General features: G+C 44.2%; 1 protein-coding gene across 1 annotated transcript; it reads left to right on the top strand.

Annotated features, from left to right (window-relative positions):
* Nucleotides 1–7,682: 7,682 nt before the first annotated feature.
* Nucleotides 7,683–10,502, top strand: LOC109856673 (leucine-rich repeat-containing protein 4B-like). The gene is made up of 2 exons (XM_020432211.1): nucleotides 7,683–8,926; nucleotides 8,996–10,502. The coding sequence occupies exons 1-2, from the start codon at nucleotides 7,683–7,685 to the stop codon at nucleotides 9,597–9,599; spliced, it is 1,848 nt and encodes a 615-aa protein (XP_020287800.1). The 3' UTR covers nucleotides 9,600–10,502.
* Nucleotides 10,503–16,865: the final 6,363 nt, after the last annotated feature.

Genomic DNA, 16,865 nt, shown 5'->3' with positions numbered 1-16,865 from the left:
CTTAGAAAAAAGTGGGCTTAAAAAATAAAAAAAATAAAAAAAAAGTTGAATAGTAGCAATGTTACGTGAACAGACACTGACAAATGTGATGACTTTCTAATCTTTACTTCATGCAGCCGTGCAAGTGACATTATATTTTTGCATATTACAAAAATTAGAAACAGGGCCACAAAATTCCTGTTATTTTTTTTTTTTTTTTTTTTTTTGTTTCAAAGCTTCTGGAATATATGTTAGTGAATAACTTCTGCAGTTGCAAATTTGCCAAAGTGAATAGGCTTTTTTTTTTACTTTGGTACATTTGACCACGTTTTTCATATCTGTTCACGAAACATGTGTTCAAGTACGGTTCATGTAATCTGATTGCGGATGCAACAAGAACTGTTCTTGAGCGAATGTAATTCGTACGACGTAGAAATACGGTTTCGGGAGTAATGTGTCTTAACATCCGGTTATGTGCGAATAAAATAACGAAGAAAACGCTCCCTACGATCATCCGGGAGATTGAATTTATTTGTTTTACGATTTAAATCGTAAGTTTGAAACATCCGGCGAACGAGCTCTCTAAACAGAACATCCGTATAGATCTCGTTGCATTGTCGTTTAAATTACTCCCATTGGTTGAGTCCAATGGCGGCGAGCTGCGTGCAAAGCACATTCCCAGCAACGAATCGAGAATCGATCGCATCAACAATTTAATCCATGCAGACCACATAGTCTTTCCGCGTTCGAATGACATACGCAGCTCGATTATAATATATAATATTGGAATTAGATCTCCAATATTTGAAAAAAGACCATAAAAAAAGAAAAAGTAAAAAAAAAAAAAAACAAAAAAAAACACTCACGAAGATTAAGTTATGATTGGTTTAAAAAAAGGAAAACAAGATCAGTTTAACGAAAGTAAAACAAATGTCAGTTTATCGACACAACTTTACCATTTTGTTAAAAAGTTTAGTATCTCATACATTTTGTGTATCATATTGCGGAACCACTTATCACGCTACTGCATATCCGATTCAAACACTGTAATGTGATACATTTGTTACTATTATTATTGTCGTCATAATTAACGAGAACGAAGATTTTCGACTTGATATAAAACAGACCTCAATTTATTTTGTGACGTTGAAATTTTGGAGTTTCGGTTGCTTGTAAATACAAGTTACGTAACATTGCAAACTCTCTTTAAGCGTCTTAAGTTATGAAACTAACTTTTTGTGTGCGTTCGTGTTTTATAGCAGAAAATAATCGAATCGTATAAAATGAGAAACATTAAAAAAACAAAAAAAAACAAAAAAAAAACAAAAATAGAAAAAGACGTATCTCACACGAATAATGACAATTCTTAATGTATCTTAAAAAATTTATATGTACAAAACTTTGTATGCAAAACAAAACAAAACAAAAAAAAATAATTGCAATGGAAAATTGGTTTCGCAATGTTACGGAACTTTTATGTATATTTACAAATAACTCGCGACTCACGCGTAATTGTGCGCAGATGGAATACTGTGTATTTCTGATTTTTATGTGCATTTGTCTAGACAATTTATTCCCGTTATATGTTACCATTGCGGAAATACTCTGTAAGCAGTATCCGTGATTGTGTGCTTTCTTGTGTTCCAATACGATATATAATTATTGTTTTTCTTTTTCTAAATTGTAAAGATGGGTTTGCGCGTACTAACTATACAAACACTATTTTTTAGTTTCTATTCTGTTTAGCTCAAACCCAATCTAAATAAAATTATATGTGTCAATTTTGTTTCCTGAAGGGACTGAACAGTGCAACTGCGCCCCTTAATAAAAATTTCTGGTTCATTATATACTAAAACGACACAAATGTATATTTGTTACGTCACACACCACACTCACACACATACACACACCATCCTGAATTGCTCAATATTTTACTCTCTATTCGGTTTAAGTAAAACAGAGTGAATTGAACAATATGTGGAGGAAAACGTTTTAGATTTACTTCAAATCATGTTTTCTTATCGTTTTACAAATTATTGATGAATTTATAATACGTGTGCCACAGTAGACAACAAAAACAATTGCGCTCCGCGGAAAAATTAACTCGCTACTTTTACAAAAGCTCTCGCCGAGCCCTACTTGCTGTTTATTCGTATTTCGAAACATTCGCGATCATTTTATTTTATTGTTATAGTCTCCATATATATATTTTGTAAGCATATCCGGGAATTATTGCGACTTGATGTAACGTGGAAGTGGATTACGACATGAAGTGTGCGACGTTACATTGAGACATCGAAATAGTTTATCCGTTCGTACGGCTTCATTTGTTGCGATAATGTGCATTCGGTTTTTAAATTGCGTTCAACACACAGAGTAATTGACCTCGGGCGAAAAGTAGATAAATGTTTCATCTCAAATAAAAATCATTAAATAGTATTATTTTCATGTTTGTTATCCGATATATAGCGCATTATAATTTACACGAAAAATGATCACACAAACGATATTGGAGTATCGTATAGGGAAAGTATCGATCGCAATATCATCGATATCTTGTAAATGTGTGCGTATGTGCAGTTGTACAGCAGCAACAAATCGAACATAAATAAGAGACTCGTGAATGGAAATATTATGCGCTTTAAAAATTAGTTTTAAAAAAATTTTTATACATATACCATGTATAAAACAAAATATTTATTTTAAAAAATCTATAAATACACATGTAAACACTGTTTAAAACATTGCAGAAAATTGATAACGAAAGTGCTTTTTCCATTCACAAGCTTTTGGCGTGGAAGTAAGAAATACATGGATGCGAAAAATACTCAATATCTCGAAAATGACATTGATACTTCAATATCGTCGAAATATACACACACATACATATATTCGATTGTATTTACTAGTTCCGTAAGCCTCTCCAGCGTCTTGCGATCCCCCGGATCTTACAATGGGAGAAGATCTGTGGAGGGCAGAGATTTCGCGAAGACAAGCCGGATGAGGTTTAAAAGAGAGTGAGAAAAGAGAGAACGAGTGAGAAAGGGAAGAAGAGAGCATAAGAATTATGCTGTCAGACCCTTGGCGCGATATAAACGTCGGGGCGCTATTGATTTTAAGTAGTCGCTTAAATAGCGTCGTTCGGCCGTGCCACACCACCGCGGCATCGTCGGATGCATCGCGCACAAAGACGCGCGTTATCGACTCTCTCTTATCTCTCTCTCTCTCCGTAGCGCCTGTGCGAATCCACCTTCATCAAGTGTAACATCAATAGAGAGAAGCAAAAGCTCGCATTCTCACATAATATCGTTACGTTCCGCTTTATCCTATCTTTCTCTCATCTTTTATTTATTTTTTTCTCATCGTCTTTGTTTCTCGTAGGAAAGAAGAAACTTCATCAATAATTCATAATGATATGAAAGAATGAGACAAATTTAAATTTATGTAAGGTTAATGACCTTTTTTGAGAAAAATCGAAGTCGAAGTGTCCCACTTTGAGCGATTTTTCACAAATCGGACATTTTTGAGAGAGGTGTGATATTATTTATTTGAGATTTTTTTTTATAGGTCTTCTTAGAATTTAAATTTGTGTTTCCTGTACTCTGCAATCGAAATTGCGGACAAATTTCAATTTCAAAATACACTTAATTTGCTCAACAATTGTTTTCTTTAAATTGACTTGTAACTATGTTTATATCACTGATTGCGTATTAAAGTCGTTTCTTCTTTGTTAATCTTTGTGAATACGGAGAAATCTATCTTCGCACGCATTCGTCATCCGTTTACATCCTGGCCGGCGATTCAAATTTGTTTTTACATCAATTTGCGTCACTGTTTTTAAAACAAACCCCAAGCAACGGTCGCGATTCGATTTATTTTCATAAAGCACTAAATGAAACGGCGAAAGAAAAGCGCAACTTTACCAACCCTCTTCCGGACCAATTCCGTAAGATTTATTTTCTCGTCACTTTGAATTGTCCCTCCTCTTTTTCTCTGTTTCATGAGACGAAGAGAGGGAGAGACAGAGAGAGAGAGAGAGAAAGTGAGTAAGAGAGAGAGAGAGAAACACAGCGTCGCAATTTTGCCGACAACGGACGGGCAGATATCGATTCGGACGGCCAATTAGGTCTAAGAGGTCCTTCAGGGAGAATTTGTACACGACTACGAGTCACTCTTCCACCTCGTCCACTACCGCCAACGTGTCATTCTTCTCGCTGCGTAGCCAAATCTAAAGTTTCTCATCTCTCTTCTCATTTCAGTCTCCTTCTTTCCCCTCTTCCTTTTTATCTCACTTGTTCGTTCTCGTCTCGGTCGAATCCCATCTTTCTCCGGTCGTGGTTCTCATTTTCTGAATTATTTTTCCGCGAGTCGTTTGCAGAATCGGGAGCTACCCCGGTGATGGGGAGAAAAGAGCAAAGGGAGAGAAAGAAAAAGAAAGAGAAAGAAACATTCGTACGGTCGAGAGAGCCCGTATGCCACATACATTCCCTTCCCGGCTCGGAATATATAGACGACGACAATGCGACGATAGCAACGGAGAAGGATACAAGAATGCCGAAAAGGGGAAGGAAGGACGGCGGGATAAAGGAACGAAAAATACTCCGACCTGTATTCTCTCCCGCCTCTATCCACTGCCACGTTTAGCGCTAAGTGTGGCTGTTGGAGTGTGGAGCTTTAGAAGAGCGCGATCCTTGTGACGTCTGTTGTAACTCGAGAAGGGAGAAAGGGGGTTATACGTTACCTCCGAGTTGGGAGATACGAAAGAATAGGGTGTTTTCAATTATGGTAAATGTTGTTGAATAAAATATCTATCTTCGTCGCGCTTCCCCTGTATATAAATCTATCACCGAGAAAATACTCTATTCTCCGAGCTTTAAGGCTGTGTTGTGTATAAACTCCTATTTTCCCTTAACCGCAGATGTAATCTAGCGTGTGATTCTCTCTCTCTCAAACACCGATTCTCGAAGAAAGTAAAAAAGACGATCGAGTGCTGTAATTTTTTAATCAACGTCCAAGGAATCGCCGTTTGTTTTGTTTGCATGTACGATATGAGGAATCAAATATATATAAGTACGCGTTCCACGTCGAATATGCGATCCGGGGGTGTGTGTATGCGCGCGCGCGCGCGCGCGAGGAGGGAGGGAGGGGAACCCCTCGAGGGTCCGGAATCGCTCGAGGACGGAATTCTACGGTGGAATTCCGTGATTCCGTATAACCGATATTCGCAGTCTCAAGACCGACGACGGGAGCGCCGAGCTCTAGAGAGAATCGTCGACCCTTCGCAAATCCTCCCCTCCCCCTCATCCGTAATCTGGCGGTGCATTTAACCACTTTGCGAAATAGCCGTATATCTCTCCGCTGTGACGTAGCATTCGATATGTCGAGAGTGCGGGATTCGGCGGCAAGATCGGCAGAGAATCCGGCGGAGCGAGGGGAGAATAGGAATTGAAGTTTCTCCAAGGATAAAGAGACGCGCGAAACGCCGAGGCGTTCTCGCTACGGGAACGAGGGGTTGAAGGAGCGGCGGAGTGGCGAGTATAGCGACGACTACGATATGCGCCCCTTCTCCCCGTTTAGGGGTGGAAGATATCTCCCCGCGTCCAGGGTGGGGTTTGCCCGACCGTCGGTAGGGGATGGAAACTCTCCCGATTCGACTCGCCGTGTAGGGCGCGCAAGCCGACGACCACCGCCGTCGGAGGGTTGGAAGTGGGGGATTTGTTACAGAGAGAGACTAGCCGCGTAGCTAGAGTAGAGAGCAAAGCGAGTGCCCAACGCGAGAGAAAGGGAGAGCGAGAGAAGGAGGGTTGGACGGTAGAGAACGTACGTGCGGTTGCGGGGTTGCAGGGGGTGCTGTGTAGACTCGAATCACGGTGATCTTGTGTGCGTGCGTGTGTGTGTGTGTTTGTATGTGTATACATTCTGATGTACCGGGTGTCATAGAGAAATTAGACAAATCATAGTAATAGATATCATTATTTATTAAATTTTTGAAGTTGTCATAAATTTTCGATACAAACGTTATTTATTTTTAGTAAATTATTTTTACTTTTAAATCCTTTTCTGTATATACGTACAGATTTGGAATTTATATGCAGATTTTTTTAAATGTCACGTCAGATTTTGAGCGGATAAGCAAGATGGATATAAAATTTCTCGCGTTAAATAATTCCGAGTTTACTTTCGATATTTAGATGAAACATTTGTCTAGATGTTCTGCGTTGTTTGCGTGTGGTTTCGGCCACCCAGTAAGCGAGAGCGGAAGAAGGGTGCGCCCTACTTCGCGTCGGCGTTTTCCCTCCCGAGCGATCCAGCATGTGCAGCGGGCACGCGGGGGTACGAAAGTAGGAACGCAGGGGTGGCCAACGGGGGGTTACATACGTACATACGGACGGATGGATGGACGGAGAGAGGACGACACGAGATGAAGATACGAAGAGAGGAGATAGGGGGTCTCTCCGTTTCGCTGCCGGGCGTTTCGCAGTCTCGAATTTCAACAACGACGACGCCAAGCGTCGCTGGCGTCGCCGGTTTCGGCCGCTTTTTTCCCGCGAGCGAGGAAACGTGCGCGCGCGCGCGCGCGCGCGTAAGCAATAGATAGAAGCGTATAGAAAGAGAGAGGCCGGTGTATAGAGAGGGTGAGAAAGGTAGAGGAAGAGAGAGAGAACAAGCGAGGGCAGTCTACGGGGAAGACCCTCGCGTACGTTGGCCCCCGCGCATCGAGATCAACGTTACGCTCGGTAGCACGACGGAGCACCTCGTGAGAATTCGGGGTGTCAGGGGTGCCGCCGCGTAGTAGCGGCGGTGGTCGGTGGATGTGAGAGAGCGGTGGCGGTGGTGGTCCGGTGGTAGCGCGGTGGTGGTGCTGCTGCTGCTGGTAGTAGTGGTGCGGTTACAGTCGATACGGCGTGGCGGAGGCGTCGAGGAGCTTCTCGTCGGGAACGACGCGAGTGCACGTTGGTGGATGCCGTAGGTTTACGTAAGAACGACGACGGCCTGTTCGACTTCTCAGTGATGACGTCGTGTGTCGCTGATCGCGTGTGCGCACGTGTGACGCCGCCACTGGATACTCGACGAGGTGACTGATCGAAAATCTGAGGGAACGTCTTCGGCGCCGTTTGCGCTCGCTGAACGGAACGTGCTCGCGCGAGCAAAATAAGTATAGTAATACGCGATTTACGTACCGAGTCATGTGAGATAAGTACCGAACAAGAACTTACGAATGGACGGGACGGGTCCCGTTCAACCTCGATCCCTCTCGTGGTTCGCCTCGGTGCGCAAGAAGGACCCCTCTGAAAGTGGTGGATTTGTATAAACTTGGAGCGTTAGGAGGGTATGTGAAAGCAGCAGCTGTCAGCGAGAACAGAATTGATTGTGTGAAAACATAGAAAACGTTATAGAGTGAAAATCGAAAACGAGAAAATTCAACGTCACAGAAAGAGATACAAGTACGACGAAGAGACGCAGAAAGAAGGAGGATGGGCGGAAGATCGGTCCCGAGAGGCTTCTCCGCGCGAGCGAAGACGCTTCTCGGCTGTTGTTGAGGCGACACGCGCGCGAGTGTCGCCGAAAAGGGCAGGTGTCGCGACGGTGAAGAAGAGGAGTCGAGAAATCGTGACTTCTCGGGAAGCGCCGAAGATTCGCCGCGACAACAACAACGACGACGACGACGACGACGACGACGACGACGACGACGAAGATCCATCATGGGGTTGTCGATGTTTCTGCTGTACGCGATGACGGTGCTCGGCGTGGCGGCGAGCGGCGACAAGTGCGCCGACGAGTGCTCGTGCAAGTGGAAGGGCGGCAAGCAAACGGTGGAATGCATAAATCGCTCCCTGACCAGCATACCGGAATGGATCGATCCGGCGACCCAGGTGCTGGACACGAGCCGCAACAACATCCGTCACCTGCCTAGCAAGATCTTCGTACGCGTGCGGCTGACGAATCTGCAGCGTCTCTATCTGCGTGAGTGCCGTATCGACCAGATCGACAGCGAGGCACTGGCCGGTCTGACGAATCTTGTGGAGCTCGATCTCAGCGGCAATTTGCTGACCACGGTCCCGAGCTCGAGCTTCACCAACACGCCGTTTCTGCGCGAGCTTCTGCTGAATCACAATCCACTCGAGCGGATACGCTCGCACGCGTTCGAGAGCACGCCGAATCTCGTTAAGCTCGATCTGTCGCACACGCAGCTGGTGGAGATCGAGTCCAAGGGTTTTCGCGGTCTCGAGCTCCTCGAGAGCCTGAAGCTCAACAACAATAAGCTGACGATACTCCATCCGGGCACCTTCGAGCCTCTGAACAAGCTCACCAGCATCGACCTGCACGAGAACCCGTGGATCTGCGACTGTCACCTGCGCGAGATGAAGATGTGGCTGGTGAAGCATAACCTGCCGACCCTCGTGGCGCCCGTGTGCCACGGCCCCGAGCAGCTGCTCAATCGTGCCTTCACCGACCTCGGCATCGACGACTTCGCCTGCCGACCGGTACTGCTGATCCCCAATCGCTACGCCGAGGCGACCATCGGCGAGAACGCGAGCATTGTGTGTCGTGTGAGCGCGATACCGCCTGCGAATGTCAAGTGGTACTGGAACGGTCGGTTGTTGACAAATCACTCCTCTTTCAGCAGCTATCAGAAAATCATAATCTTCGAAGAGGGTCAGTTTCGCAAAAGAAGTACCTTGATCCTCACCAACGCCCAGGAAGCGGACTCGAGTGAATTTTACTGCGTCGCGGAGAATCGCGCAGGCAGTGTCGAAGCTAACTTTACCCTGCATGTGTCCCTGAGAACCGCTGGCATGTCGACTCTTGGATCGGGTCAGATCGCTGGCATCTCGGCCGCGCTGGTGATCATCCTCTTCATTTTGCTCATCATTCTGGTTCTGTTTATTCGTCTGCGAAGGATACCGCTTAAGGACGTCAAGTCGTCGACGCCGATGGAGCCGACGTCCGGCGACGGTACCGGTAGCGGCGCCGGTACCGACAATCCGCCGTCCGCGACCTCGACCACTCGCAGGAAACACGAGGAGATCGAAACGACGTCGTTCGCGCTCGAGTCGAAACCGCCCGCCTCGCTGCATCTGAGCTACGTGCAGAGACCGCAGGCGGCCTTGTTGCAGGAGACCGAGTACAGCACCATCAGCCGTTTCGACGATCAGAATCAGCCCGTGGTGGCGGCGATGCCGAGCGCCGGCTGTTTCTCGTCTACGACGTCCCTGATGCCGATCGAGAACCCGGATCTCATCAGGGACACTCGTCGCGGTTCCGCCGAGGACATCACGCCTTACGGCGTCGCCGATTACGGCCGCGTCGAAACGATGGACGACGCCAGCAAGATGCTGTACACCAGTTGTTTGTGGGAGAACACCCGGGAGGCGGCCACCACGTGCGGAAGGACGACGACGTCCGCCGTTACGGTGAGCGCGTATCCTTCGAAAGAGCAGCTCGCCGTGGTGGCGCCGGTCGTCGAGCAGTTCCCGCCTGGCGCGAAGCAGATGCGAGTCTGGCAGAGATCCGGCGTCCCGGTGCTGCCGCCGGTTTCGGCGCTGAAACGTGTCCTGGGTTCCACGCGCAGCTCGCCCGACGAGGGCTATCAGGAGGGCACCGGTACCGACGTCTAGGTACCGCTGCTTCATTACTGCGACGCCCGGCACCGTTACCTGGAGCTGCGTAGGAGGCATCAGGAGGACGACACCGACTGCTAAAAGGAAAGAAATTAGAAGAGTCGTCCTCGCAAGTGCCGGACGGGCGGTAGTGAAACGAGTAAGGATCAAGGCGATATTTCGCCTTGACGTGGTTGACGGACGGACCTCACTTTTGTGTATGAGTGAGACGCACGTCGGGTGTGACAATGACCGATGACAACGCGCCATTATCGGTGTGCGAGAAGAGGGACACAGACATTATCTGGATAGCCGATGGACGAGAGAGCGTATGCCGGGGAGGCTCACGATCGTGTTCCGCGTTATATACAGTGATCGAAGGTACGGTATTATCTGACGGTATTATCCGGTATCATCTCTAACTAGATACCGTCCAGGTATCAGCAACCACGCGCGGTTACTACCCTGCTATCAGGAAGGTATGGTGCGATTACACGGTGCCATAGACGAGAGGGAGGTGGAGAAGCAACATACACCCGCTAAAGATTGCCATGTAACTGTATGAAGTACACCGCGAATCGAATCGGCTAGGCGTGTATATGGCATTAGTCGAAAGGGTCGATGAACGGGGAGCGTAGATTGTTATTATTACAATACAAGTGCGTCAAGTTGACTTCTGTTTTCTGATAAGAGGCTGATTTATCGTCGTGTCGATGTATCACGTTACGATTCGTTTTCGAATGAAAGTCGTGATCGCGCATACACACGGCCTGACTTTCTTTGTGTGTGTGTGTGTGTGCGTGCGTGCGTGTATGTGTGTGTGCGCGCGCGCGCGCGTGTGTATGTGTTTAGGGTCATCGCGTGCGATTAACACGACCTTCGAGCCGCGCGCGTAGGCGACACGGCGAAAACAACAACCGACCCAAGCCTCTCTCTCTCGAAAAGAGACCCACCCTCCCCTCCCCCGTTCACGCTCGCCGTGGACAAACACCTATTAACAAGCGTTGTTTAGTGGTGGTGCGAGAGACTCTTCGAGGCGGTCGACCCATCATGCACGGCAATTAACGACATCGTTAAGAGATATCCTGTGTGCGGTACGTGTGGTGCAGCTGGCGGACACACTCGGCTCCGTTTCTTATCCGGACCTAGTGTCACGAGGGAGTGGTTTGCCTCTGGTTTGTACTCGATGGTTTTTTTGTTTTGATATTGTTAGCTTGTACAAGAGTATTCTGAGAGAAATGGGTTTACGTTATTTTTTTTGTTTTTTTTTTTCCAAAAAAATCTATTCTCTCTCGTTTGACATAAAAATATTGTATATGGTTTCGATTTCGAATAGTTAGCCATTTATGTGGACAAAGTCTATTTTATAATAGAAAGATACACATGTATAGAGAGATGAAAATTCTAATTGACAAAGATCGTGTGAAAATATCTCGAAAAATTGCAGATCTCTAAATTAAACAATTACAATTTGTTCTCCCCGTTCAACGAATATATGACTGACACGGTAACACGTTCATGTCCGTTGTGACCTTTCCCTACGAAACACTACCTGTACAAGGCAACAATTAGAGAGGATTTGGCCGGTCGTCGCTGGACGGCACGGAATGCAAACAGGATGTGCATACACGCGCGTCCGTGCACCGAGTCAGGAGGCGAGGAAGTGGTGACGATACGCGGGCTACGCCGGCCACGTCATTGTCTCGGCGGTCGTGCGGCGGCACAATATCGACGGGTAAATATTACAATTTGTATAAGAGGCGTAAGAGCCAAAAGTCAGAACGGGTGACACGTTGAGGTCGTCTCGCCCGTGTTGTACGAAAATGCATTTTTTTGTTAGTTTGAAAATTTCGTTTTAAGATGATGAAGACGACGGAGAAGCACCGAAGACTGCAATGCATGTTCCGATGACGGGGGATTACGCGTAGAGTTTAATTGTTAGAATGCGAGAAACGACGCGCTTATCAGCCACGCGGTATTTCGCGGATTTTTTCTAGTCAATTCGGTAAAAAAAAAAAAAAGGAAAAAGAGAGAAAGAGAAAGAGGAAAATAAAAGAGGCGATCACACGACGAATTATTTACTCGGCGAATACGTAACGGGAAAAACTCGCGCTGGCAAAATGGCGCGCGCGTTTCTCTCTATCGGGAGAGGAACGCGAGAATGGATGTGGTAGTCTCGCTCAATCAGCGACGTGATATCCCTCGATGCCTCGGTCGACAAACTCTCACGATTACGAACCCGAGCCTATATTGTTGCTTGGAGTGGCCGGTCCGAGTGGCTCTCGTGTCCGAGACGAAGCTCTGCGAGAGAACGATCGAGCGAGGAGATATGGCGGGCGGATCCATACTCACACCGACGGCACGTTCTCTGATTTGATCCCGATTGGCTTCTCGACGGATAACACTACTTTTCTTTTTTCGTTCCGACCGTTTTTTTTTTCCCCCTCGAAATCAGAAGTTCTCGCTCTACACGCTTTTGATATAAATTTAATTTTTTCTCGTTACGCACGAGAATTGTTTCGTAATTTAATCTCGAATTTAATAACCGTATTATTATTACTATTATTATCATTATTGCTGATCAATTAACGTTAATTTATTTAATCAATATTTATCAGCGACACGAAAGTATTTATCAATGTATCACATCAAACTCGTCGAATAGAAATTAATATATTTCGAATATATATATATATATATAATGAAGTTTTATATATGTATATATATATAATATTATGTTAATATTGACACGCAAAAACAAATATAATAAAATTTGAAATGTTTCAACTTCAAATTTGTAATACGTTATTACGCGATTGATAATTCGGAATGTACACAGGCCCGCCTCCGATTGTGTTGTCTTGTTTTTGCCGCGACGCCATTAGGATTTAATTACATAAGACTGCGCGATAAGCCTGTAAACCAATCGTGAGTGAATATATGCTACTGCTCAATCACTAAAGCTGGATTTCGCGATTGATTGGCTGGCTTATGTCTAGCGTCGGCGTCTTACGTAAGTGAGGCTCTGTCGACCACGCATTCGACGGCGTACCATCAGGTCGGATTACCGTGCTTCAGCAGGGATAGCTTTACGATGTTAAGAAGTTAGTTTAGGACCATCTGATCAAATTACCCGTAAGCCACGTGTTCACGAACAATCTATAAAATTTATCGCCGTGCGCAGTGCAAATCTCGGGGAGAGAGAGAGAAAAAAATATACAAACACATACACACACACACACACATTCCTACGCGTAAAAATATCTCAACCCTTTATTTCGTTTTTGCGGTAGAAATACGGTTTGAATACTTTTGAATTTAATATAGCTTTTCTCGGAAAAAAGAAAAGTAATTAACTTCCCTCATTTATTTTCAAGAAAAGTGTCTTACGTCACGTCGGCGGTAACGAATTTGATTAAAGTTACGGGCCATTTTCTCAGACACCAATTTGTCCTGGAGGCTAGTTCTTTTTTCGTCTTATATCCCTGCGGGGAAAACGAGGTAACCCGATCTGAGAAGCGATAAGTCATCAAAAACGCCAGTCGCTAGTTTCGAGTCGTTCGATCGCTATCTAAAGTGTGTCGACGTGCGTTCATTTTGTATGCCGTATACATAAGCATGTATCCGTGTGTATGTGTGTACATGTATGCGCGTTTTACACATACGTGCGTGTATGTATTGTGTGTGTGTTCCGTGTCGTGCGTTTTTCATTTGTTTCGAAAAGGTGGTTTCGAGATAGCGCGCGCGCGCGCGCACACGCGAACGCGATTCCGCGTTTTTCGTTTATCACCGATTGTTCTGTAGCGTATCGCGCGAAACGGCCCCGGTTTTCTCTGCTCAATGATCCCAAAACCGTATCCTGTCATATCGAAAAAAACAGTGTTCCGAAAATGGCGTCGCGAACACGCTCCCCGGAACGATATGTCGCGTAGACATATATATGTATATAATAACACATATACACACAGGGTGAACTTATACATTCGAGGGTCGCGTTTTGCGTTTGATTCTTTACACTCTCGGGAGGAATGACAAGTGCGTGACAAGTAAATAACGCTGATTACGCAGCGCCGTGACACCGGTATTTGAATATTCCGAGAAGGAGAGAGAGAAAGAGAGAGAGAGAGAGAGAGCGCGCGGCGAACACAATTGCAGGAATTTTCTTATCTGACAATTTCTATTTCGCTGCCCCGTAATTAAAAGTCGCGGTAATTAACCGCTCTCTAAGTGACGGAAAAAACTTCGTAGAGGATGTAAAGCTCGCAACAACAGTCACGTTGCTTTGAAACGAATTGGCCGCTACCATTCTCCTCCCGTACGGATGTTAATTGCATGTTCAACGAGAAAGCGACGTTTGCAAAGGTAACGCGCTGCATTTTTAGCATTTTCGATATAATTAATAGAGTTTCGGAGCTTTTTTCCTCCACGTTTCTCTCCACACGACGTCATTCGTGGGTTCCATTGTACGAAAATAGGCGAAAACCTTTTTCGAAGGCGCGAGAGGCCTCTTTCATTTATTCATTCATTCATTTATTGAAAACCTTTTTGTTTATTTATTTATTTTTTTTTTTTTAATTTAAATAGAATTAATTTGAGGTGTTGTATTTTATATATATAGAAAAATTCGCGCTCTCGACTACGTCGGGAACATTTTTAAAAATATATCGCACTTTCGAAAAGAACTTTTGAAATCCACGTTTTATCTGTTTTTTGTCTCACTACAGATTTTACTCGCTCGTGCGTGTTAATTGCTATCGTATCTTATCGAACGAAAAACATTACAAATAATCGGTTTTTATACCTTGTTTTTTTCAATTTTCTTCGGAGATTTTGTTTTTCTGCAACAATTTTGGTAAAAAAAAAAACAAACAAAAAAATAAACGCTGTTACTCTATCATTTGCGATTTCCCTCGTTAATCTATGCGAGCTCGTTTCGAGGGAAAAAAAATTTGTTTTGAAACTTGTACGTTTTGCAGCCTCGTTTGTACGCGACGCTCGCAGCAATATCGGGCACGGTTCGCGAATTTCTTCGCCTCTCGCAAACATCGTTGCGCGTTGTTGTCGAACTCGTGGAAAGGGTCGTTTATTCCGAAGCGCGAAATTGCGATAAAACGCGGACAAATGGCGAACCAACCAAATATGTCGCGTTTTTTTTTTTTTTTTTTTTTTCAATTTTACTTGCTTGTTCGCGAAGCGTGTTTCCAGACGCGTTCTTGCGCGTACCGGCATGTCGATTGCTCAAAGGTTGCCCGAGAGAGTAGTCAACTGTTGCGTGCAAGTAAACGCGCACATAGCCCGAGTCTTTATATCTGATTTCCATAAGGTTTTTTTTTTATATACCTCTCGATCGACGTGGCACACAACTGCTGCTGCCACCGCCGGTTCAATATACAGATAGTCACTCGTTGTCTATGTAGCGACTGTAAAACCTCGTGAAAGTCTGTGCGAACTCAATACGAGCTGCTATCGATCGAAGAAACGCGACATTGATTGCTATGTCGAAACAACACGAATCTTCGAGAGGTGTTGACCACATATAAAAAAAATTACACACACACACAAATTTTTAATCGTATAACCGCTTATCCGTATTATTGTGGAAATACGTGTTTACGAGAGTAAAATATTACAGAAGTTACAAGAGATCGATATTCCATCGTATATAATATTCTCGCGCGAGGGAGTAACAAATATTTTGAAGTTTCGTATTTTCCGTCAAAATTGTACTTCGTCAAGATCGCTCTCGATAGCGCGAGTCCCCCAGGTGGGTTTCCCTGAGTGATCCTCGCCGGTTGTTCACTTAAAAGTTTTACACTCCGAGAATGACTCAATAATAAAACTTATATATATACACACACACACCTACAGACTCGGACTAACGTTATGTTTTGTTAGATTCCACTTATCGCGACTTCGGTTTTTCATTTCACTTTCTTGAATTATTGAAGCACGACGCAAGAGCGACGGTAAAACTTTCGGTTTCGTTTTCCTACTTTCGAAGAACGGATTATTGTGTGTATTTAATTATATCGACATATAGCGTCACGATATATACATGTATATAAATATATGCATATATATATATATATTGCGTGAAACGGAACTTTCGTCGTGTACACGAACGCTCTCTTGTGCCGCTATTCCGGTATAATGATTATATTTGCTAATGAGAGAAAAAAAGAAAGAGAGAGAGAGAGAAAACATCGAATGATTTACTTAAATTACGTTCAATATTTCCACGCGTTATTTTACGCACGATATTAAATTTACGTTAAAGTTTCATTGTTTCATATTTTCTATACGTCCATCGATTAATTTAATATTATAATCGCGATGATTCGAGATGCAATAAATTAGAATATGTTTACTTGTCAATAAAAATTGAGCAACGTACATTATGTATATAAAGAACCGGAGAGAGTTTGATTTTTAAAAATCAATTTTCATTTTAAATATGTAACTCGAGAATACGTAGATTTGTTTTTTACTCGTCACGAGAGAAAGAAAAATCATGATTTGGTCCATAAGACAAAAATATCTTTAAATTTAAACACACGTGACACATTTTTTTTCTTTTTTTTTTTTTTCATATTCTCCTTCTTTTACATTCACACCTAACGGAAAGACATCGCTCGTTCTAGTTCCAGACTATTGATAATCCGGCTATATATACGCGTCTGCATATTTTCACGGTAAAATATATTTGAAACACTGCCGAAAAAAGGGATGTGAGGGTTGAGCGTAAACAACCCTGTGCACATATTTTCTCACTTCTTAAGGTAATTTCGCGCGCCGGGAGAGAAAGAGAGAAAAGCTCGTTTCCTTCGCCTCCTGGCGTGAAAATATGCTTTCGCGACCGCAACGCGTTCGACGCGCGCGTCGGGTTTTCACGAGGAGCTCGCCTCGAATTTTCGTACCTTTGGAACCTCACCAAACACGTATTAAAATAAATGTTATACGATGGCGGATTTAGAGCCTTGTGTTTGAGGCTCAATACGAAGCATAGTTCTGAATCTATAGTCCCGCCCTCACCCCCTCTCGAGAAAAAGTATAAAAATCAGATGAACAAGACGAAGTATAAAAATCAGATGAATTTTATAAAGTATATATATAAATATATGTGTACACTTCATCGTGAATATATTTTTAATTAGAGTTTATAAAATTGTTATAATGTTTTTTGATGTTTGTGATCGGTGTGGCCGACGAATAATATTTCGGATCTCCCTGTTGACTCCGTTGTCTTGTAATAGGCCGAAATTTCGCCTCTGTTGTTAACACAAG

This window comes from Pseudomyrmex gracilis, unplaced genomic scaffold (assembly GCF_002006095.1).
Source record: "Pseudomyrmex gracilis isolate BER0280 unplaced genomic scaffold, ASM200609v1 scaffold_130, whole genome shotgun sequence".
In the NCBI taxonomy this organism is placed as follows: domain Eukaryota; kingdom Metazoa; phylum Arthropoda; class Insecta; order Hymenoptera; family Formicidae; genus Pseudomyrmex; species Pseudomyrmex gracilis.
The sequence above is the reverse complement of the archived record's forward strand: the minus strand, read 5'-3'. Positions and strand labels throughout refer to the sequence as shown.